Source organism: Hyla sarda, chromosome 1 (genome assembly GCF_029499605.1).
Source record: "Hyla sarda isolate aHylSar1 chromosome 1, aHylSar1.hap1, whole genome shotgun sequence".
Classification (NCBI taxonomy): domain Eukaryota; kingdom Metazoa; phylum Chordata; class Amphibia; order Anura; family Hylidae; genus Hyla; species Hyla sarda.
In genome coordinates this window covers 230,960,135-230,979,041 of record NC_079189.1, presented here as the reverse complement: position 1 = coordinate 230,979,041, position 18,907 = coordinate 230,960,135, and the positions used below count along the sequence as shown (strand labels likewise).

Genomic DNA, 18,907 nt, shown 5'->3' with positions numbered 1-18,907 from the left:
TAAAGTCCCATACAAGTCTATAGGAAATAAATGTTACTGCATAAATTCCAAACAGCTGGAGATATTTCTATACATGTCACTCGGTCACATATTACTTATATGTCCCCTAACAATCTAGGATAGTTAATTTAACCCTAACCTACCCTTATTTGCGAGGGCCAGTGTTTTTGTATAAAGTCCAATGCAAATCTATGGGAAATGCATTTTCCCCGATAACTTCCGTACGGCTGGAGATATTTTGATAATACTTGGTCACGTTACTTATATGTCAAATAAAAATATATAAATCGTTAAATTAACCCTTAACCTACCCACATATCTGAAGAATGTGTTTTTTGTTTCAAGTCCCATGCAAGTATATACGACTTCTGGTACCTTACTCCACAAGTTCCGCTCTTCATCTCCCTCCCCGCATTCCATTCCCCATATTGCAAAGACACGCCCACCCTCTAAGCCACACTGCTTTTATTTTCAGTTTACAATATCTTTACCACAACACAACCCCACCTGAGGAGGGGATATGAGGATTAGATATGAGGTCGGGATATGGGGGACGGGATATGAGGACAAAATATGAGGACAGGATTTGGGGTCGGAATATGAGGACAAAAGCTTCCTCCTTTGTTGCTTTTCCTCCCCCCACAAGGGCAAGGTAGGAAAAACGGCAGCGCCGGGTACTCAGATAGTTTTACATAAACATGTAATTAAAATGTTCAATTAAAATGTTCAATTAAAATGTTCAATGTGCCTATAGAGTAAGTGATATAATAAATACATTAGCAAGACCACAAAGAAACTTGGTTATATTCTAAATTGTACTTATCCAATCAACTACACAAAAATTCTGTAAAAAAAAAAAAAAAAAAAGGAAACAAACTGGCATTATACACAATGTGGTTCACTTTTATTTATAGTTTGCTTCAACTACATAAATTATAAATGCATTTTAGAGGTCAGTGAAAATACCTTACAATTATATACACACACATTTCAGTCTCTGAGCAATATATCTGCTTTACAGAGTAATGGAATGCTCCTTCACAAAGTACCTGTTGTAGAACTGTGTTTGTGCACAGTAAACCAGAGAAGAACACACAAAATTTCTAGTGGTCACACTACCAGAAAATGTTTCACTAGCTATATCTAGTGTGCTCACAGTTATCCTCTTATAGCTTTATGTTGCAGTGATAGGTCATTCTGTAGTCTGAATCTTTGTGCATTTCTTACTCTTTTCACAACCTGGTCTGAACCTCCTACACCCCAGAGTATGCAGAGCCAGAGGGCACCGACTGTACCTATTATGTCTTCTTGTGATTTGGCAAATGGGGCAGAACACTACCTTGCCATATAAGTCTATGCCCATTTTGCATGACATACAAACTCCTTCTAGTCCCTTAAAGCGCTGCACTATTCACCTGACTTATAACACCATACAGATGCCACAATATAAAAATGGAAAAAAAAAACTAATACAGTACTGTTTTTTTTTCTTTCTTTTTTTTTTTTACCCCTTAATATTTAACCCAATACTTGGCATATAAGCTTTTACATTTTGTTGCCATTACAGATGTTGGTTGTTATTGTCCACTTGATAATTATGTCCGCAGATACCTATGGTTCTAAGCCATAATATATGAAATATATTTCCCATGATTAAGCCGATTTGCATCTTCTCTATTGTAGTGTCATTATTTCCTTTAATTATTCGTGGAAAGTACTGAAAACATGATATTTCCATGCGCATAAAGACATCTCAGCCATAAGAAGTAAAAAAAATGTACACTAGACATTGACAGATAACCCATTTCAGGAACAGAAAATAAATGCATGGTGTGTTTCAATCCAGGACACAGGCATGCCCTTCTTCTCTAGGGATCCACTAAATATATTCATGCGAAGTAGTGTGGAGGTGCCCGATGTCTTGTCTCTGCAGCTGCCTGTCAGAATATTAATTTCCCAGCAGTGGGAAATATCTTAAAAACTGATTATGCAAATTCTTACAAATGTCTTAGGAATATCAGCGACTAAGTAATTCTGTAAATCGGATGTTACAAAGATCTACAGGAGAGGCCAACATTTTTTTTTTTTTTTACCTCTGTCAGGTGAATGAAGCCAAAAGGATACGTTTACTATATATTCTAGAAGGAGCCAAATGTACATATATCTGTTTGGACTTAAAAAAGCTTCATTCTGCAATGACATAGCAAGTTATTCCCCTGTGACAAAGGAATGAGGTCATCATTTATAGTCACATATTTGAATTCAATAAGAATCCTCCTCATATTTCTCGTCTCATACAGCACTGTAAAACCTTCTGAGTCACAGAAGATATATTTGGAGTTGAATGCATTAACCTCTGACCTTATTATGATCACAAAACACATCCATCAGTGTTACACCCTTGAAATATAGCGCGTGTATTATCACATTTATTTTAGTTGTCTAGTTCACGGTTGTTCGCATTCCTCTGCAGTACATGCACAAAGTGACCTATTCATCACTGAAGTGGAAAATTACAATGAAAAAATTTAAATAAAATAAGTATACCACAAGGTACTCAACTATCATGATGTCTCTGCACATTGCAAAGAAGACATGAGGTAAGACGGTCTGTTTGTTCTTGTCACAGGATGGTCACATTAATAGAGGAAGACTAGTAAACAGACACGATCATTTCAAAATAAATCTGCATTATTATTATAATTATTTAGAATACTACAGTAATGCTCTTAGTTGCAATGTTTGAGCTCATAGCAAAATAAGACTCTTTTTTCTTTCTAGAGACTACGAACGCCTCTTCACAGCAGTTAAGCATTGAATCTGTTGTGATTCACTGCAGGCCAGCTATTTAAGAAAACATGCATATGCATCTCCAAAAATGCCAGTGCCTCTATGCAGCCTCTGGAGAAGAAAAAAAAAGCTGATGTTTGCTTCTGTGATGTTGCTTGTAGAACAAAATGGAGAAGTGGTGAAAAGCCTACTTATAAAAATGCATTAATACAAACTGGAAGGATAGGGGGGGTAGCTTCTTCCCAATATACACTCAGTGCACAACTTGCTCTGTACCAAAAAGTTTCTGTACAGACCTTGCTGCAATAAATAAGAAAGTCACATGATCGAAAGATAAGAATATACAAGCAAATCACAAAAACAAGGTAAAATACTGTAAACTGCTCTCTTCTATTTACACATATTCTGTAATGCTGTAGCCTATATTCCAGAAATAGGCTTTAGCTCTGGACAATAACATATATTACTTCTAAAATGAATAATATTAAACGTCCAATAAGTCCCACTGTTGAGTTTACCATCCAGCGGTAAACTGAAGCTCCACAAACAAACTGCTTTTAGCATCAACAGCACGAGGACCCCGGCCAGCGAGTGGTTGTCAGTTTTTTTAAATAATACTTTCTAACTTCTGCTTTGAGGACTCCTAGTGTCGACCAGCATTGCACACGATGATACTTGTAATGCAAAAACACGGCTGGGTAGGATTGATAAGCAGGATAGGAAACCCAGGAAAGAATCTATAATGCAACTGAAGAAATAAAAACTCAGCATAGGGGTGACTGGGAAAAATTCAGTAATTGTTTGTCTCAAGCAGGCCAGGCAGACAAGCCAGTTGTGATTCATTTAATCTGCCTGCCCTTGAGCAGTCTTGATTCACGTCTGCTCTGCTGGAAAGCCTCAGCTGCTTGCAATGCACCCATCATTCAAATCCCACAGTGCAAAATGTGTTCATAAATAATGGCCATTTCATGGCAGTGACTTCATACATTAGACTCTGCCCAAAAGTGCTGACCTAGAAAAAAAACAAAAACAGAAAAGGGAATAAATGTAAGGAAACTCAAAAGAAACAGTCCAACCAGGAGGCCCACAACATAGAGAGTTTAATTTATTAAAAGACAAATAGACTATATAAAAATGGAAGACTCTACATAATGAATCCTGAAACATAACATTTAACGACATGCAAACAATACATTAAAAAAAGTTAAATAATTTAATGATAAATAACAAGGGAAACAAAATGAGTATTTGTCAGTAGTCACTGAAACATGCAGATATGTTTTTGAATGTGAGTATCCAGAGTGGCAGATCTACACTCTTGATGGATGGACAGCATGGCCTTTGACACACACCTCAGAGTTTTCCATCTGTCTTTTTCAATGTGATTCTCAGGGCTCTCGTTCTCATACGAAGCCAGATAAAGACCTACAGACAAGAGGGAAAGTGATGCAATTAATTTGGTATGTATCACACATTAACACAAAGCTTAAAAGGAGGCAATACAGAAACAGAAGAGGTTAAGCAAAAACTTGCTATGCAAACAGCATGTCACTCAGATGTGTACATCAGCCCCACAGACAATGATTAAAGTGGCAGACCACATACTTAACCACGTACTCCACTTAAACACCTCCTCACTGCTCTCAAGTAGTGAGAAGAAATGGGGGACTTCGAACCAGTGGATAGGTGATTCATGTCAATTGTGGGAAAAGCCCATTAGCCACTCGTGGCTATGATACAGTATGACTACCACAGCTTATTTACATGGTCATGTTCTTGAAACAGTGAAAATTAGGTTCTTTAACAATGATCCTAGCTGTGGATATTCAGTAACATTAAATTATACCACAACATATGAAAGGCTGAGGCCATTGTTTTAGAATGGTGAGGAGGTTAAATCAGCACAATAAAAACATTACAAATTGTAGTAGGTAATGTTCACATACCATCTTCACTGAATATAGGAGCCGTCAGGACATAATGCAGAATTTTTCGATCTTTTTCAAATGGGCATTCAACTTTCTTCCAAGCCATAAATTCACTGACTTGCCTTGCCAGTTCCCAGAATTTCTGAACAGTAAAAAAAAAAAAAAAAAAAAAAAAAAACACGTCAAACATCCTAATCTATTACAATTGTATATTACAATACCATAATGTAAGATACAAGATGGGCGAGAACTAAAAAGGGGGGGGGGGTCTAAGCATGCATACATTGTTAGTTATATACCTCAAAATTGACATGGCCATTGGGAAGACGACTGGTACAGCCCTCATTTAGAAAGTAGAGGTCTTTAATCAGCAAGCTGCAGAACGGGATGACAATCTACAGAGAAAAGATAGATATAAACAGAGATGTCTTTTCTTCAGCCAATTATAAGAAAAGGCTTTAACAAATGATGAATCATCACTACACACGGTTCTTTCTCCTAAGTAACTCAAGCACAGTATTTCTATAGTATTGTCAGCATAAATCTGCAGCTATAATTAGATTCCATCCTGGTATGTAAAAGTAACACAGTACAAGCTAATATTGCACATACACTGACATCCACACCGGACAGTAAAATGTAGGCCTAAAGGATCAGCCCTAACGCTTACATTTTTCTCATTAGGGAGGATGGGGGTGCCTGACAGCGAACCCTGTCACATCCTCTTCATCTCTAACAAGAGATTATAAAAATTCCTATAGATATGAGATTGAAATATTACCTAAATGTATGAAACAAAAATTGGGATATTTAGCAAATGCACATCCCCTGTGATGACATCATTTGTATGTACACTCACAATGTAGGCTATGAACAAGGTCAGCAAGGCACTGAATGTGCTACATCACTAAGCAGTCCCCTTCTTAAATCTATAGCAAGGTACTTGGCAGCATTCCAATACCAAAATGAATGGATACAGCATATTTGTAATTATAAAACCCATTTGCTAAAGTAGGATACTTTATTTATAGGCAAAAAGCAGAGTTGCCAGCTTGACATACTCGTTAATTTATAAGCCGCGACTGTAAACAGGTCTATGCTTTATAGGTTGCTTGTCAGCAGAAACGATGCTGGGAGTTTTGACCTAGCAGTGGCATTTAATATGCATACCTGAACAATGTGTTACTACATTTATATACTGGTATTCAGTGGTTAAACAACATTTGGCACATTTATCCCAAGGAGTATCTGTATATTTTGTTCTCTTTGGGGTACTTTGCTTAGCATTTATTGCTTAGAGACACTAACATTACTATAGCATAAAGAGTAATGCAAGTCAATTTCAAATCTAGCTACCTTAAGAGAATAACTTCATGCCAACCAGTGAAGAGTTAGCAGCGATGAAAAGAAGTGAACGGCTCATAAAATGATGTCACACAAGCTAAAAAGTACATCATGAAGGAATCTTGTGTTCACATGTTTAAAGGGGTACTCCGGTGGAAATGATAAAAAATTATGCCAGAAAGTTAAACAGCTTTGTGAATTGCTTCTATTAAAATATCTTAATCCTTCCAGTACTTGTTAGCTGCTGAATACTACAGAGGAAATTATTTTCTTTTTGGCACACAGTGCTCTCTGCTGACATCTCTGTCCATTTTAAGAACTGTCCAGAGCAGGAGAAAATCCCCATAGCAAACATATGCTGCTCTGGTCAGTTCCTAAAATGGACAGAGAGGTCAGCAGAGAGCACTGTGGTCATGATGTCAGCAGAGAGCACTGTGGTCATGATGTCAGCAGAGAGCACTGTGGTCATGATGTCAGCAGAGAGCACTGTGGTCATGATGTCAGCAGAGAGCACTGTGTTCAAAAAAGAAAAGGATTTCCTCTGTAGTATTCAGTAGCTAAGTAGTACTGGAAGGATTAAAGGGGTCATCTAGGGAAAAAAAAATATATATATATATATATATATATATATATATATATATATATATATATATATATATCTCAACAACAGATTTGTAAATTACTTCTATTAAAAAATCTTAATCCTTTTAGTACTTATGAGCTTCTGAAGTTAAGTTGTTCTTTTCTGTCTAAGTGCTCTCTGATGACATGTGTCTCGGGAACCACCCAGTATACAAGAGGTTTGCTATGGGGATTTGCTTCTAAACTGGGCGGTTCCCAAGACACGTGTCATCAGAGAGCACTTAGACAGAAAAGAACAAATCAACTTCAGAAGCTCATAAATACTGAAAGGATTAAGATTTTTTAATAAAAGTAATTTACATAATCTGTTTAACTTTCTGACACCAGTTTTCCACCAGAGTATCCCTTTAAGGCACTAACTCAGCCACAAGGTCATCACTGATCACACACAAACTAAGAAAAGAGTGGCACTGTTTCTGAAACAAAGCAGTTATAGTTACCTAATCCTGGATAACCCCTTTAACCCCTTAAGGACGCAGGACGTAAATGTACGTCCTGGTGAGGTGGTACTTAACGCACCAGGACGTACATTTACGTCCTAAGCATAACCGCGGGCATCGGAGCGATGCCCGTGTCATGCGCGGCTGATCCCGGCTGCTGATCGCAGCCAGGGACCCGCCGGCAATGGCCGACGCCCGCGATCTCGCGGGCGTCCGCCATTAACCCCTCAGGTGCCGGGATCAATACAGATCCCGGCATCTGCGGCAGTTCGCGATTTAAATGAACGATCGGATCGCCCGCAGCGCTGCTGCGGGGATCCGATCATTCATAACGCCGCACGGAGGTCCCCTCACCTTCCTCCGTGCGGCTCCCGGCGTCTCCTGCTCTGGTCTGTGATCGAGCAGACCAGAGCAGGAGATGACCGATAATACTGATCTGTTCTATGTCCTATACATAGAACAGATCAGTATTAGCAATCATGGTATTGCTATGAATAGTCCCCTATGGGGACTATTCAAGTGTAAAAAAAAATGTAAAAAAATGTAAAAGTAAAAGTTAAAAAAAAGTGAAAAATCCCCTCCCCCAATAAAAAAGTAAAACGTCCGTTTTTTCCTATTTTACCCCCAAAAAGCGTAAAAAACATTTTTTATAGACATATTTGGTATCGCCGCGTGCGTAAATGTCCGAACTATTAAAATAAAATGTTAATGATCCCGTACGGTGAACGGAGTGAACGAAAAAAAATTAAAAAAGTCCAAAATTCCTACTTTTTTAATACATTTTATTAAAAAAAAAATTATAAAAAATGTATTAAAAGTTTTTTATATACAAATGTGGTATCAAAAAAAAGTACAGATCATGGCGCAAAAAATGAGCCCCCATACCGCCGCTTATACGGAAAAATAAAAAAGTTATAGGTCATCAAAATAAAGGGATTATAAACGTACTAATTTGGTTAAAAAGTTTGTGATTTTTTTTAAGCGCAACAATAATATAAAAGTATATAATAATGGGTATCATTTTAATCGTATTGACCCTCAGAATAAAGAACACATGTCATTTTTACCAGAAATTGTACGGCGTGAAAACAAAACCTTCCAAAATTAGCAAAATTGCGTTTTTCGTTTTAATTTCCCCACAAAAATAGTGTTTTTTGATTGCGCCATACATTTTATGATATAATGAGTGATGTCATTACAAAGGACAACTGGTCACGCAAAAAACAAGCCCTCATACTAGTCTGTGGATGAAAATATAAAAGAGTTATGATTTTTAGAAGGCGAGGAGGAAAAAATGAAAACGTAAAAATTAAATTGTCTGAGTCCTTAAGGCCAAAATGGGCTGAGTCCTTAAGGGGTTAATTAAGTATGTATGTATGTATGTATGTACATCTATCTCATACATAAGAGCAAACAATTCCGAGAATATCATTTTGGCATGCCAGTTCTGTAACTCAAGGTGACTCCGTAATCTTAGTTATTGCAGGTCAACCTAATTCCAGCATAGGAGTAGCTTTACTGAATTTATAATAAGTATATACAGGAAACAACATGTTGAAAAGTTTACAAACGCTAAGCAAGCTGAAGGTTCTAATTATAGATCCACAATTGTGGTGCTGAAATTAGAGCAAGATGCTGTTAAGTCACTGTAGCATAACTGGTACGCTTCATTTCAGCTTCTGAATAATGCAGCTTTTAAAACGAAGATAACTGAAGTATGAAGAAGCCTGGTTAATGATCTTGTATCTATTAGTAGTCAGGTCAAGCGCTTTTATCTGGGATGGATGTGCCTGGCTGAGAAATTACGTCAACATGTGCAAAAGCACAAGTGTAATAACTTCATTAGGTTTGGATAATGTTACTTCCTCTTATTGTGCTACTAAATAAGTGACAGATGGCCTGGGCACACTTTTAATGAGATTTTCCAGACTTTTTAAATAGACATTAAGAAGAACTTGACTTGTCTTATGTGTGTAGAGTACACAAAAGGTTCAAAAAAGGACAACTTATATGGAAGGTTCTCACCAAAAAAAAGGCTCTACCTCCTGGAGGGGTCTAACAGATCTAAGGGATTACATTAAACAATTGAAAAAAAAAAATCTATATAATCACTTTGGGGGAGATTTATCAAAACCTGTCCAGAGGAAAACTGCCCATAGCAACCAATTAGCTCTCTTTCATTTTTAACAAGGCCTCTGTAAAACGAAAGAAGCAATCTCATTGGTTGCTATGGGCAACTTTTCCTTTGCACAGGTTTTGAAAAATCTCCCCCTTTTTTCTTTAAATCTACACCAGATAAGAAAAATATATTAGTGTGGACATATGGCAGGGTAATACGCATGACTATTTCCAAATCACAAACAATAGTGCCATCTGTATGCCCTCCCTGTGCTTGTTTGCAGAGCAGTTTGGACAACTTACCTTTTCTCTGTTGCTGTGGGCAGTTAAAGACCTTTGAGCTGCCCCTCGCAGAGCTGTTCTGTAATTGTAAAAATTGCTTGAAGGATCCATTTGATGCTGCAGAACAAAACAAAAAAAATGGGATTAATCTGTGAACAAAAAGGCAGTTTTTTGAGGGATTGCATTTTCACTAAGGAACATTTTAAGTAGGTTGACCATTTTAAGTCAGGTTGATACAAAGCCCAGTAGATAATTTATTAAATATATTCTGACAGGAGACTAGAAAGCTGCATGTACAGTCTATTTTCTTTTACTAGCCTAATGAGTAAAACAGGAAAAAGAATCCATAAAAATAGCATGTTCTATACTATTATAAGCAAACCATACCTCCAAAATATCAAACTTGGCAGTCTTCACTTTGGCCCATGTTTTCTTTAGCCGTGACACAGGACTCATGTTCATTCCAGCTGTAGCAATGAGAAAACATGCTATATATCATATACAATGGTATGTACAAATTGTATTGCATATTTACTGCATAGATAATATACTAACCAGAGATTACATGTATTAGAGTTAAATAGTATTTAATTTAAGTGTACCACGCAGTATACATTTTTCTTCATGCAACTTTCATACAGCAAATAAAACTTACATTTCAGAGTGTGCAACCTAAATGGAGTGCAAAATGGCACTCCTGGGTAATGGAGGGTCTCTGGATACATATAAGTTGGGTGCATATGTTAAACAGATAATACTAACACTGGATGATTATAGCCTTCTGAACAACATATTAAGACTTTACACAGTAAAAATGCTGACTAACTTTGTGAATACTAAACTTCAAAAGGAATAAGAACACTTTGAACCAGTTGTGAATCTTAGGAGGTCTGATTCGCAAGTAAAATCTAAAGCTAAGGCTATGTTCACACTTAAAATGTGTAGTACATGTGGGGCATACATTGGCATCATAGCAGAAAGGCATGCCGATGTATACAGTGGTGTACCCAAGCCATGCGTTTAATAGAATGAACGTTGTCTACTAGTCACTACATCTGGTTCATTGAACTAAACTGATAACTCAGATATGCCACGGTATACATCAGATTAGTAAAGCTTTTACTTCATATGTAGATCTAAACTGCTTCTACTCTTTCTACCAAGTTCCAACTAAACATTTTTCTGGATAAACTTACATAACATCTTTTTCTGAAGCCCTGCCAATGTCTCAGATGCCAGAAAATATTCTCATCCTTGTCCAATGCAAACAAAATAGTTGGCATTGCAGATACCAATGGCCATTACTAATTCTTTGCCCAAGAAGAGTAATATAATTTACATTAAGAACTGTAATAAAAGGACAAATACACAAAAAGCACTGGGCACAATACCAACAAGACTGTCCCAAAAGAAAACCTCTGTACTATCACAGATAGTCTCTTATCTTGCTGTACCACTTTTTCTGGTTAAAGGGGTATTCCAGGGAAAAAAAAAAAAAAAAAAGGTTTTTATATCAACTGGGTGCAGAAAGTTAAACAGATTTGTAAATTACTTCTATTAAAAAAATCTTAATCCTTTCAATAATTATCAGCTGCTGAAGTTGAGTTGTTGTTTTCTGTCTGGCAACAGTGCTCTCTGCTGACATCTCTGCTTTTCTAAGGAACTGCACAGAGTAGAAGAGGTTTGCTATGGGGATTTGCTTCTAAACTGGACGGTTCCCGAGCACTTAGACAGAAAAGAACAACTCAACTTCAGAAGTTCCTAAGTACTGAAAGGATGAAGATTTTTTTAATAGAAGTAATTTTCAAATCTGTTTAACTTACTGGAGCCAGTTGATATATAAAAAAAAGTTTTTTACTGGATAACCCCTTTAAGACGATCTAACTTTTTAGTTAGAAAAACTTTATTCTTGAATTAGACTGTATAAGGGCAACCCTACAACAAAACACAATGTACAGCTTTACTACCAAGCTTACAATGCTTAGATGTGAACTTAAATTTAAATAAATGGGAGTTCAGGTGGGAATTATACAGGGGTATAGATGTTTTACATTGAGTGGTGAGTATGCCTAACACACATCCTACCAATCACTCCAATTATTAAAATTAAGTTTAGACTATAAACCCATATATCTTGGGAATGGGAAGGCATAGAAAGAAACTGTAAAAGCTCTTTTTTAGGAATGGCCATATGTCCTTTTTTAGGGAGACCCCAGGAGCCAAATAGTCAATGTTACTGGCTAATAGCTTTTTAAAGTTGTTCACTATTGAGGGCTATGGATGTCCTTATAGCTGGGCCACCAAAATCTCAGCTTTTGTTACTCAGTGGTTTGACCACCTCCTGCAGTCTACAGCATTTTATCCATCCCTGATAAAGCATTTACTTAATTCTGAATACTTACAAATGATTGCCATTAGAGAGTTAAAATTCCCAATGTTGAAACATTCCCGAGCTACATCGATAAAAAACTCTATGATCCTTGCTCTGTGTTTCTTCTTAACAGGCTACAGAGAAAATAGGTAAAATGAGTTTGGAGCATGACCTAAACAGAAGACCACCAATAGACGACTCAATTTGGTTCTTACCATGCAGATCTCTGTTGCTACAAGGTAACTAAGCCGGTTAAACCATTCCACATAGGCTTCTAGATTCCGAGTCTTTTTTCTGTCACTGAAACAGTTCTTTAATAATGAAAGTTTTATGATTATCATCATCAGCACCTGTGTCTTATTACATGCCATAAATGTTCAAATACAACAAATGTTTAAGATAGAAAGATGTATTACCTCATTGTTATCTAATGGGTCCTTCTGCACAAAAGCTTGCACAAACTCTTCTGGTCCAATATAACTTAGTCTCTCCTGTAACATAAGCAGCATGTTAATACTACAGCAGAGGGACAGCATGCTTCAATGGGACATTGTATGTACCTGTTACTTACCAGTTCTATGTGGGTTAACTGCTGAGCTAACGTATAAGGATCACTACAGACACTGATGATATCCCTCTGTATGGACTGTGGCTTGCTCTTCAAAATGGCCATACGATCTGCGCTTTGGGCATTGATCTTTGCAATAAGTTCTTCATACTGACTTAGTGCTGCTAGCTTCCGAATGAGATTTTGCATGATCTGTTGAACATTTTTCCTGTACGTCTGTGGAAAAATAAAAACACACAATGTAAACTGGCGTAATAGGTATCTAATTGACACGAGGCATAATCATGTCTTTCTTATGAAACAATCAGATGACTTCTAGTATTTCTATCTATTTATAAGCTGAATTTCCCAGTCTAATGAGAAAGTAGTGACAGCCTGGTGACACTTTCCCTTTAAAAGCTCTTGTGACACTATTTCAGCAAGCTTTTTGAGTTAATCGTATTGAAATAAACAACCTTACCACCAATGCCCATAATGAATCATGCAGAAGTTATTTTGTTATTGCCCTGGCACTGTTTGTCCCAGCTTAGAAACTCCAGATCTTTGAACCCTGAATAGGTCCACAGCATGCAGTCAGGCTGTTTCACTGCTCTTCTGCTCGTCTTTTCTGATACAATCATTGCATTCGTGAAAAAAACCAAAAACAAGATTTCCAGCAACAATATAAAGAGGGAATTTATCGGTACAAACAGTTAGTAGTTTGATCCCATAGGAACGGGCAGTACAGAGCAGAGCAGAGATCACAGGGTGAGCTCTTTTCTCCAGATTACCAAAAAGACAAAGCTGGTTTTGATAAGGGTACTTTTTTTATGTGCAAAACATGACCAGTCACACTGAATTCAGAGAATTCTATGATAGAATTACTTTCAAATAGCTGTAATGTTCAACTACTCACTGAGCTGACGCAGCATTGTAAAAGAGTTCAGTGCTGGGTGATGCCTGCTTTGCATTGTCAGATAATGTGCTACTTACAAAGTCATCTTCTCGTCTGCTTTGTATTTTCTTCAATTCATTTATCTGTACAGTACCCTAATGTTATGCTCAATGAAGTATTTCTACTCTCCATTTTTCATCATTCCTATCTTTTAATTGTGCAGCAGTGTGGTACCAGTAAGCCACCCTCAGGGACTCTATTTAGGCCAAGGGATCAAGGCATTCTCTGCTGGATCTGCTATGGATCTAGCAAGTGCGGAAAGAGAGCAATATGTCCTTAAAATAGTGCATTCTTCCTGCATTCACTTTTTTTTGTGACACACAAGGAAGTGGCTGTGACTGAGCACAACTAATAGGTGACAGATTATCTACTTAAAAGTACTCTGGGGAAAACAAGGTTTTGCAGGCAAACAAAAATGGAAATCTTTTTACAGGTCCCTATACACAATGGCCCTCATTTACTTACAGGATTCCTAATCTTTTGTCGGGTTTTGCGCCTAAATTCTGACACAAATTCTGTCGCACGGACCATGCGACAGAATCAGAATCACAACCTTCAAAAAAAAAAAAAAAACTACAAAATGGGCGTGGTTTTCTGGAAAAGGGGTGTGTTCCCTAAACTTCATCCAAAATCACTCGTCTTTTCTAAAAACCACTCTGAAAATCATGTGAATTTTCTGGGAAGAAAACCCTACACTTTAAAGCATGTATAAAGTTTCCGAAAGCAGTTAGTAAATACCATGGAATAAAAAGGTTGGAACAGCAAAAAACACAACAAAACCTACACTCCACTCTTAGTAAATCTGGGCCAATGTGTTGGTTGCCAAGTCCCTACAAATATGGTGGATTTGGCCAACCATCTATTGTGTTTGGGTGCCTCCCAACTCTGCCTTAACAAATGATGTCTGGAGTAAAAAGGATCAGGCATATTGAATTTTACTGCTTGATCCTATTGTTTCGGAGGAGAAGTCTTCGAATACACGAATGCTTGGCCCACTGTTCCTGTGAATTGGCAGATGGGAAGTGATATTGTTGTTCAACAGCTACTGAAGTTATATGGCTACCTTATAAATGCTTGAGGCATTTTGCAGTATTAGGCCAAGATCATGTCTATGAGTGACTACAATTGGCACATTTGTAAGTGCTTCGTAATTTATTTAATATTTATAAACTTATTGTAGAATTCACAAGAAAAGAACACCACACTTTAGAGTGTTGTAACGAATGGATCAAGTGGAGGCATGCTTTGACATATACGTCAGCTTCCTGTTTTCTTGGGTGGCCAACACATACCACAAAATTTACCTCATTTAAATGTGAACATGGCCTTAGGCTAGATTCACACTGAGGAATTTGTGGCAGGGCTAAATCCGGGCAGAGATTCCAAGTGCAGCCAGTGCCGTCCCCCAATGTCTGCGGGTATTGCAAGAGCATTCTTCTGGCTTTGGAATGTATGCTGCTGCAGTAATGTAGTCTCAGTTAGCAATGGGATTCCTCTGCGACAGAATTTTTGACTGAAATTCCTAAGCTGAATTTCAGTCAGAAATTCCGTAGTGTGAACCTAGCCTTAGAGTTAAAGATCTACTTGACTCCATTAGGTACTACTTATCATAACGTACAGACTATACAAAGTTAAAATAAATGTCTGTGAACTTAAAGTGTACATGTCATTGCTCAGAAATCTTGCTTACTGTTGCTTACAATACTCACTGTTAAAAGTAATCCGAGGTACATAGGATTATAGAGAAAACCACATGACATTGTTTCTAAAAATGGCATATGGGGATTTTTTATTTTATTTAGGTTAAAATCAGTTTAAAGAAGGAAATGTACAGTCCAGTTTTCCAAGAAGGCAAGAAGCTCATGTGAGAAGTCATTCCCATGTGATAAAGCACTCCAGCATGACAAATATAAGGTTATGGAGGTCTCTGTGAACTCAATGTAGCAATCTTCAGAGAACCATGTATTATTTATTGCATTTATCCCTGTGCAGTGACACATTGTTGCCAGCTGCCCTTTAAAAAGTGGAAAGCAGTCTTGGTAACTAATGCTTGTTTGTACAGCAGCTTAACTCAATTCACTAGCAGAAGTGGAGTCTACATTCAGAATCCTCTAAATAAAATATTTTCTGCCCAGAAAAAAATGTTTTCAGGTTACATATTATTAAAATGGTGCAGGGTGCATACCTCATCTCCATGTGTTATGCGGTGTGCTGTATCTTTTAGATTTCTCATCATCCTTTCATCTCGAAAATCATAAGGGAAAGTCTCAGTCCACTCTGTCAGCAGCTGAAGGATTTTGGGAGCAATCTTCTTCATGTGACTCTGTGGATTAACACAGGCAGATTACCAAAACAAGAAGTCAACAATGCCAACTACCAGTAAATGGAAAAAAAAAATTACGGCTTTTCCACAAAGGCTCATATTGTATTTAATGAAATTATTGTTGTTCGGCCAATAGCCATTTCCTCCCCCAACCTTCCCATAAATGTGTTTATTTAATAGAGGAGAAGGAGACAACTAATCAGCAGCAGTCTAAAGAGATTGGGGGAAATTTATCAAAACCTGTGCAGAGCAAAAGGTGACCAGTTGGCCATAGCAACCAAACAGATTGCTTCTTTCATTTTTCAGAGGCCTCTTTAAAAATGAAAGAAGCAATCTCATTGGTCAATTTTTCCTCTACACAGGATTTGATTAATCTCCCACAATTTTTTTGCTTACTTTATTCTGGGCAGCTGTGCTCCGGACATCCTCATTCATATCAAGGACAGAGCGCTGTGCAGTAGTCCTCGCCATTATGTGTGCGCACTTTGTAATCCTCGATATTCATGAGAACCCGTTCCCTCTGCCCATTGGCAGCTGTCTGTGTACACAGCAGTCAAACCTGGCTAGTGGGCAATAGGAGGATGCGCTAGACCTGGGTGCATGAAATGAATAGCTAAGTAATTCATCGACCTGATCAGAGACTCTAGCCTATGTTGTCGTCAGATAGAACAGTGTAAACATAGTTACTATTCTCTGTAAAACTCTGGGGAAAATTGCCTTTAGCTGTGTAAACATTGAAATGACATTGTTTCCCCGATTACACAATTAATCTTTTTGAGTTTACATGGTTGTTCAGAAAGTAAAACAAAGGACAGTTAGCTATTGTTTAACCAGTCTGTGACTTTGGAGTCATTTCTTACCTTATCAGTCCCTGGTTCATTTAGCCTTTGTTGTTCTACACAAACATGACAGACTTTAGCCATTAATTCAAAGGGATGAATGAAAAGGCGAGAACTGAGGAGGAAGGTAAAGATGTATGTTCTCTAAATGGAGGGAAAAACAACAAAAAAAAAAGGTTCATAGATGAATAAATTGTATCATAAAACAATCATGCACAACATGTAAATGCATAATACAGACTTTACCCACAGGAAAGTATCCATTAAAAGGGAACAGCTCAACAATTTCATTCTAGGGAGAGAGGCACCACTTAAAGGGGTACTCTGCCCCTAGACATCTTATCCCCTATCCAAAGGATAGGGGATAAAATGTCAGATCGCCACGGTCCCGCTGCTGGGGAGCCCCGGGATCCCCGCTGCAGCACCCCGCTGTCATTACTGCACAGAGCGAGTTTGCTCTGTGCGTAATGACGGGCGATACAGGGGACGGAGCAGCGTGATGTCATGGCTCCGCCCCTCATGACATCACGCACCGCCCCCTTAATACAAGTCTATGGCAGGGGATAAGATGTCTAGGGGCGGAGTACCCCTTTAATGCCAGTGGCTCGGGGAGCTGCACATGCTTAATGTGACACATATTCAGACTGCCCTACATTTATTTTATTTATTCCCCCTTAGAGTATCATCAGCTCAATGAAAATGACCTTTTTGTAACTTTATTTAGTTATGTGATTTACTGAATGGGGAAGCCACACTCAAACAGCCAAAGTTCCTATCTGTCTGCCAGCCCAACTTAAGTGTTACAGAGATATGCTATCTCCATGTTTCCTGTGATGGAAAAAAGTTTCCTATGTCAGCGTCCACAGTGTGAAACTGCATGCTTGACAACAGATTTATTTTCAGCCTGCTTTAACTTACATCCGGATAGTAGTCAACGCTGGGCACCAAGTGCTGGATGAGTGCTTCAAGGGATCCAGACAGCAAGTTGTTATCTTGGTAATACAGGTCAGAAAAACTCTCTTCTTTGGACTGATACAAGTTCCGGTTGAAAGTACCGCTGTCAAACATGGCTACTAAACTTGGCGTTTGCGGCATTCTCTCCTGTGAAACAAAGAAAAAAAAGGCATAAGCCTATATAAGAATTATACATCCACTTTTGCTTTAATACATCTTCTCTGGAACTCTAGAGTTCACTTCAATTCGTTCATGAAAAATATAAAAGAAAAAAAAAACAGCTTGGGGCAACATGAAAACTGAAAAAACACACCAATGTGCATTAGCATCTAACCCTCAGCACTTCTTGTTCCTGTTTCTAAAGGAACAGATGCAGCCCCACACCCCTTTTATAATGTTATTATCTAAAAGCAGCTCCCTTTGGATGTTGGACAATACCAGAAAGCAGACTGTGCAGACATCTGATCGCAGCAACCAGGATTAAAGTGACAACCTGCCGTTAAGTACTTTCCTTCCATCGGTAAGGCACATCTTTCAGCAAAGAATGTCACAATGAGTTCTTGTAGGGGGAGACTATTAAGTTATTAGTCGGATTCCTGGGGACTAAATGCTACTACTCACAAACATATAGCCTCTAGCATCAAAGCCAAACAAAAGACATATTCAGATGCACTCAAGAAAGATATAGTTCAGTGAGCAAACAATCAGAAAGCTCCAAAGTCCAGAGTGCGCCCGCGCACACACACACACACACAATAGCAAACTAATATTTGCATTAACAAATGCTCCTGGTCATGTAAAGAAAGCCAGAAGTTGTGTTCTACATCTTCTCTGCTATGAGATGGGGTCTAAATAGTACAGGGTTTTATTAGTACACGTGTCTCAGCTTAGCAGAGCACAATTGTACCATCATATCATGAGCCCAACTGTTCCTTTATAGCCAGACACCAATTCTGGGCCAAGAATGTAGCTAAAAATTTATAAGACATTCTTCCTGAGATTAGACAACTGGGGAATGAGGACAAGGGGCCTGACTGGTGATAAGTGCAAAACAGAAGTCTTCTTTCTGCTGGTTCCCTATGCAGTATGACTTATCACTGGAATAATCCTCCCAATATACTGGGGTTAAACAAAGCTTTTCCCCTAACATCCTATAGAAGAAACATCTGAACTGTGTATTAAAGCACAATTTCACTAGAAATGGGGGGGGGGGGGGGGGATTTGCAAGTAAGAAAGAAAAATAGATAATAAAATAAATGTAAATAGTGACAAAAGTATACTCCACATGAGGATAGCTGCAGGGAAGGTCAGCTCTTCTATGGACGTCAAGGCAATGCAGGCAGCAGGAGTTGCGTGACTATCAGAGGCCAGACG

General features: G+C 38.1%; 1 protein-coding gene across 5 annotated transcripts in view; it reads right to left on the bottom strand.

Moving 5' to 3' along the window:
• Nucleotides 1-864: 864 nt before the first annotated feature.
• The window catches only part of RASGEF1B (RasGEF domain family member 1B), a 404,503-nt gene continuing 386,460 nt past the window's right edge, over nt 865-18,907 (bottom strand). For all 5 annotated transcript variants that reach the window (XM_056568933.1, XM_056568937.1, XM_056568936.1 and 2 more), the window contains 13 exons: nt 17,498-17,680; nt 16,601-16,723; nt 15,603-15,740; nt 12,487-12,699; nt 12,332-12,406; nt 12,131-12,226; nt 11,947-12,049; nt 9,932-10,011; nt 9,566-9,661; nt 5,018-5,113; nt 4,737-4,860; nt 4,143-4,215; nt 865-3,802 (listed from right to left, as the gene is read on the bottom strand). In XM_056568933.1, the coding sequence (XP_056424908.1) occupies nt 3,778-3,802; nt 4,143-4,215; nt 4,737-4,860; nt 5,018-5,113; nt 9,566-9,661; nt 9,932-10,011; nt 11,947-12,049; nt 12,131-12,226; nt 12,332-12,406; nt 12,487-12,699; nt 15,603-15,740; nt 16,601-16,723; nt 17,498-17,680 (1,425 nt within the window). In that variant the 3' untranslated portion in view covers nt 865-3,777. The remainder of the gene's footprint in view (nt 3,803-4,142; nt 4,216-4,736; nt 4,861-5,017; nt 5,114-9,565; nt 9,662-9,931; nt 10,012-11,946; nt 12,050-12,130; nt 12,227-12,331; nt 12,407-12,486; nt 12,700-15,602; nt 15,741-16,600; nt 16,724-17,497; nt 17,681-18,907) is intronic.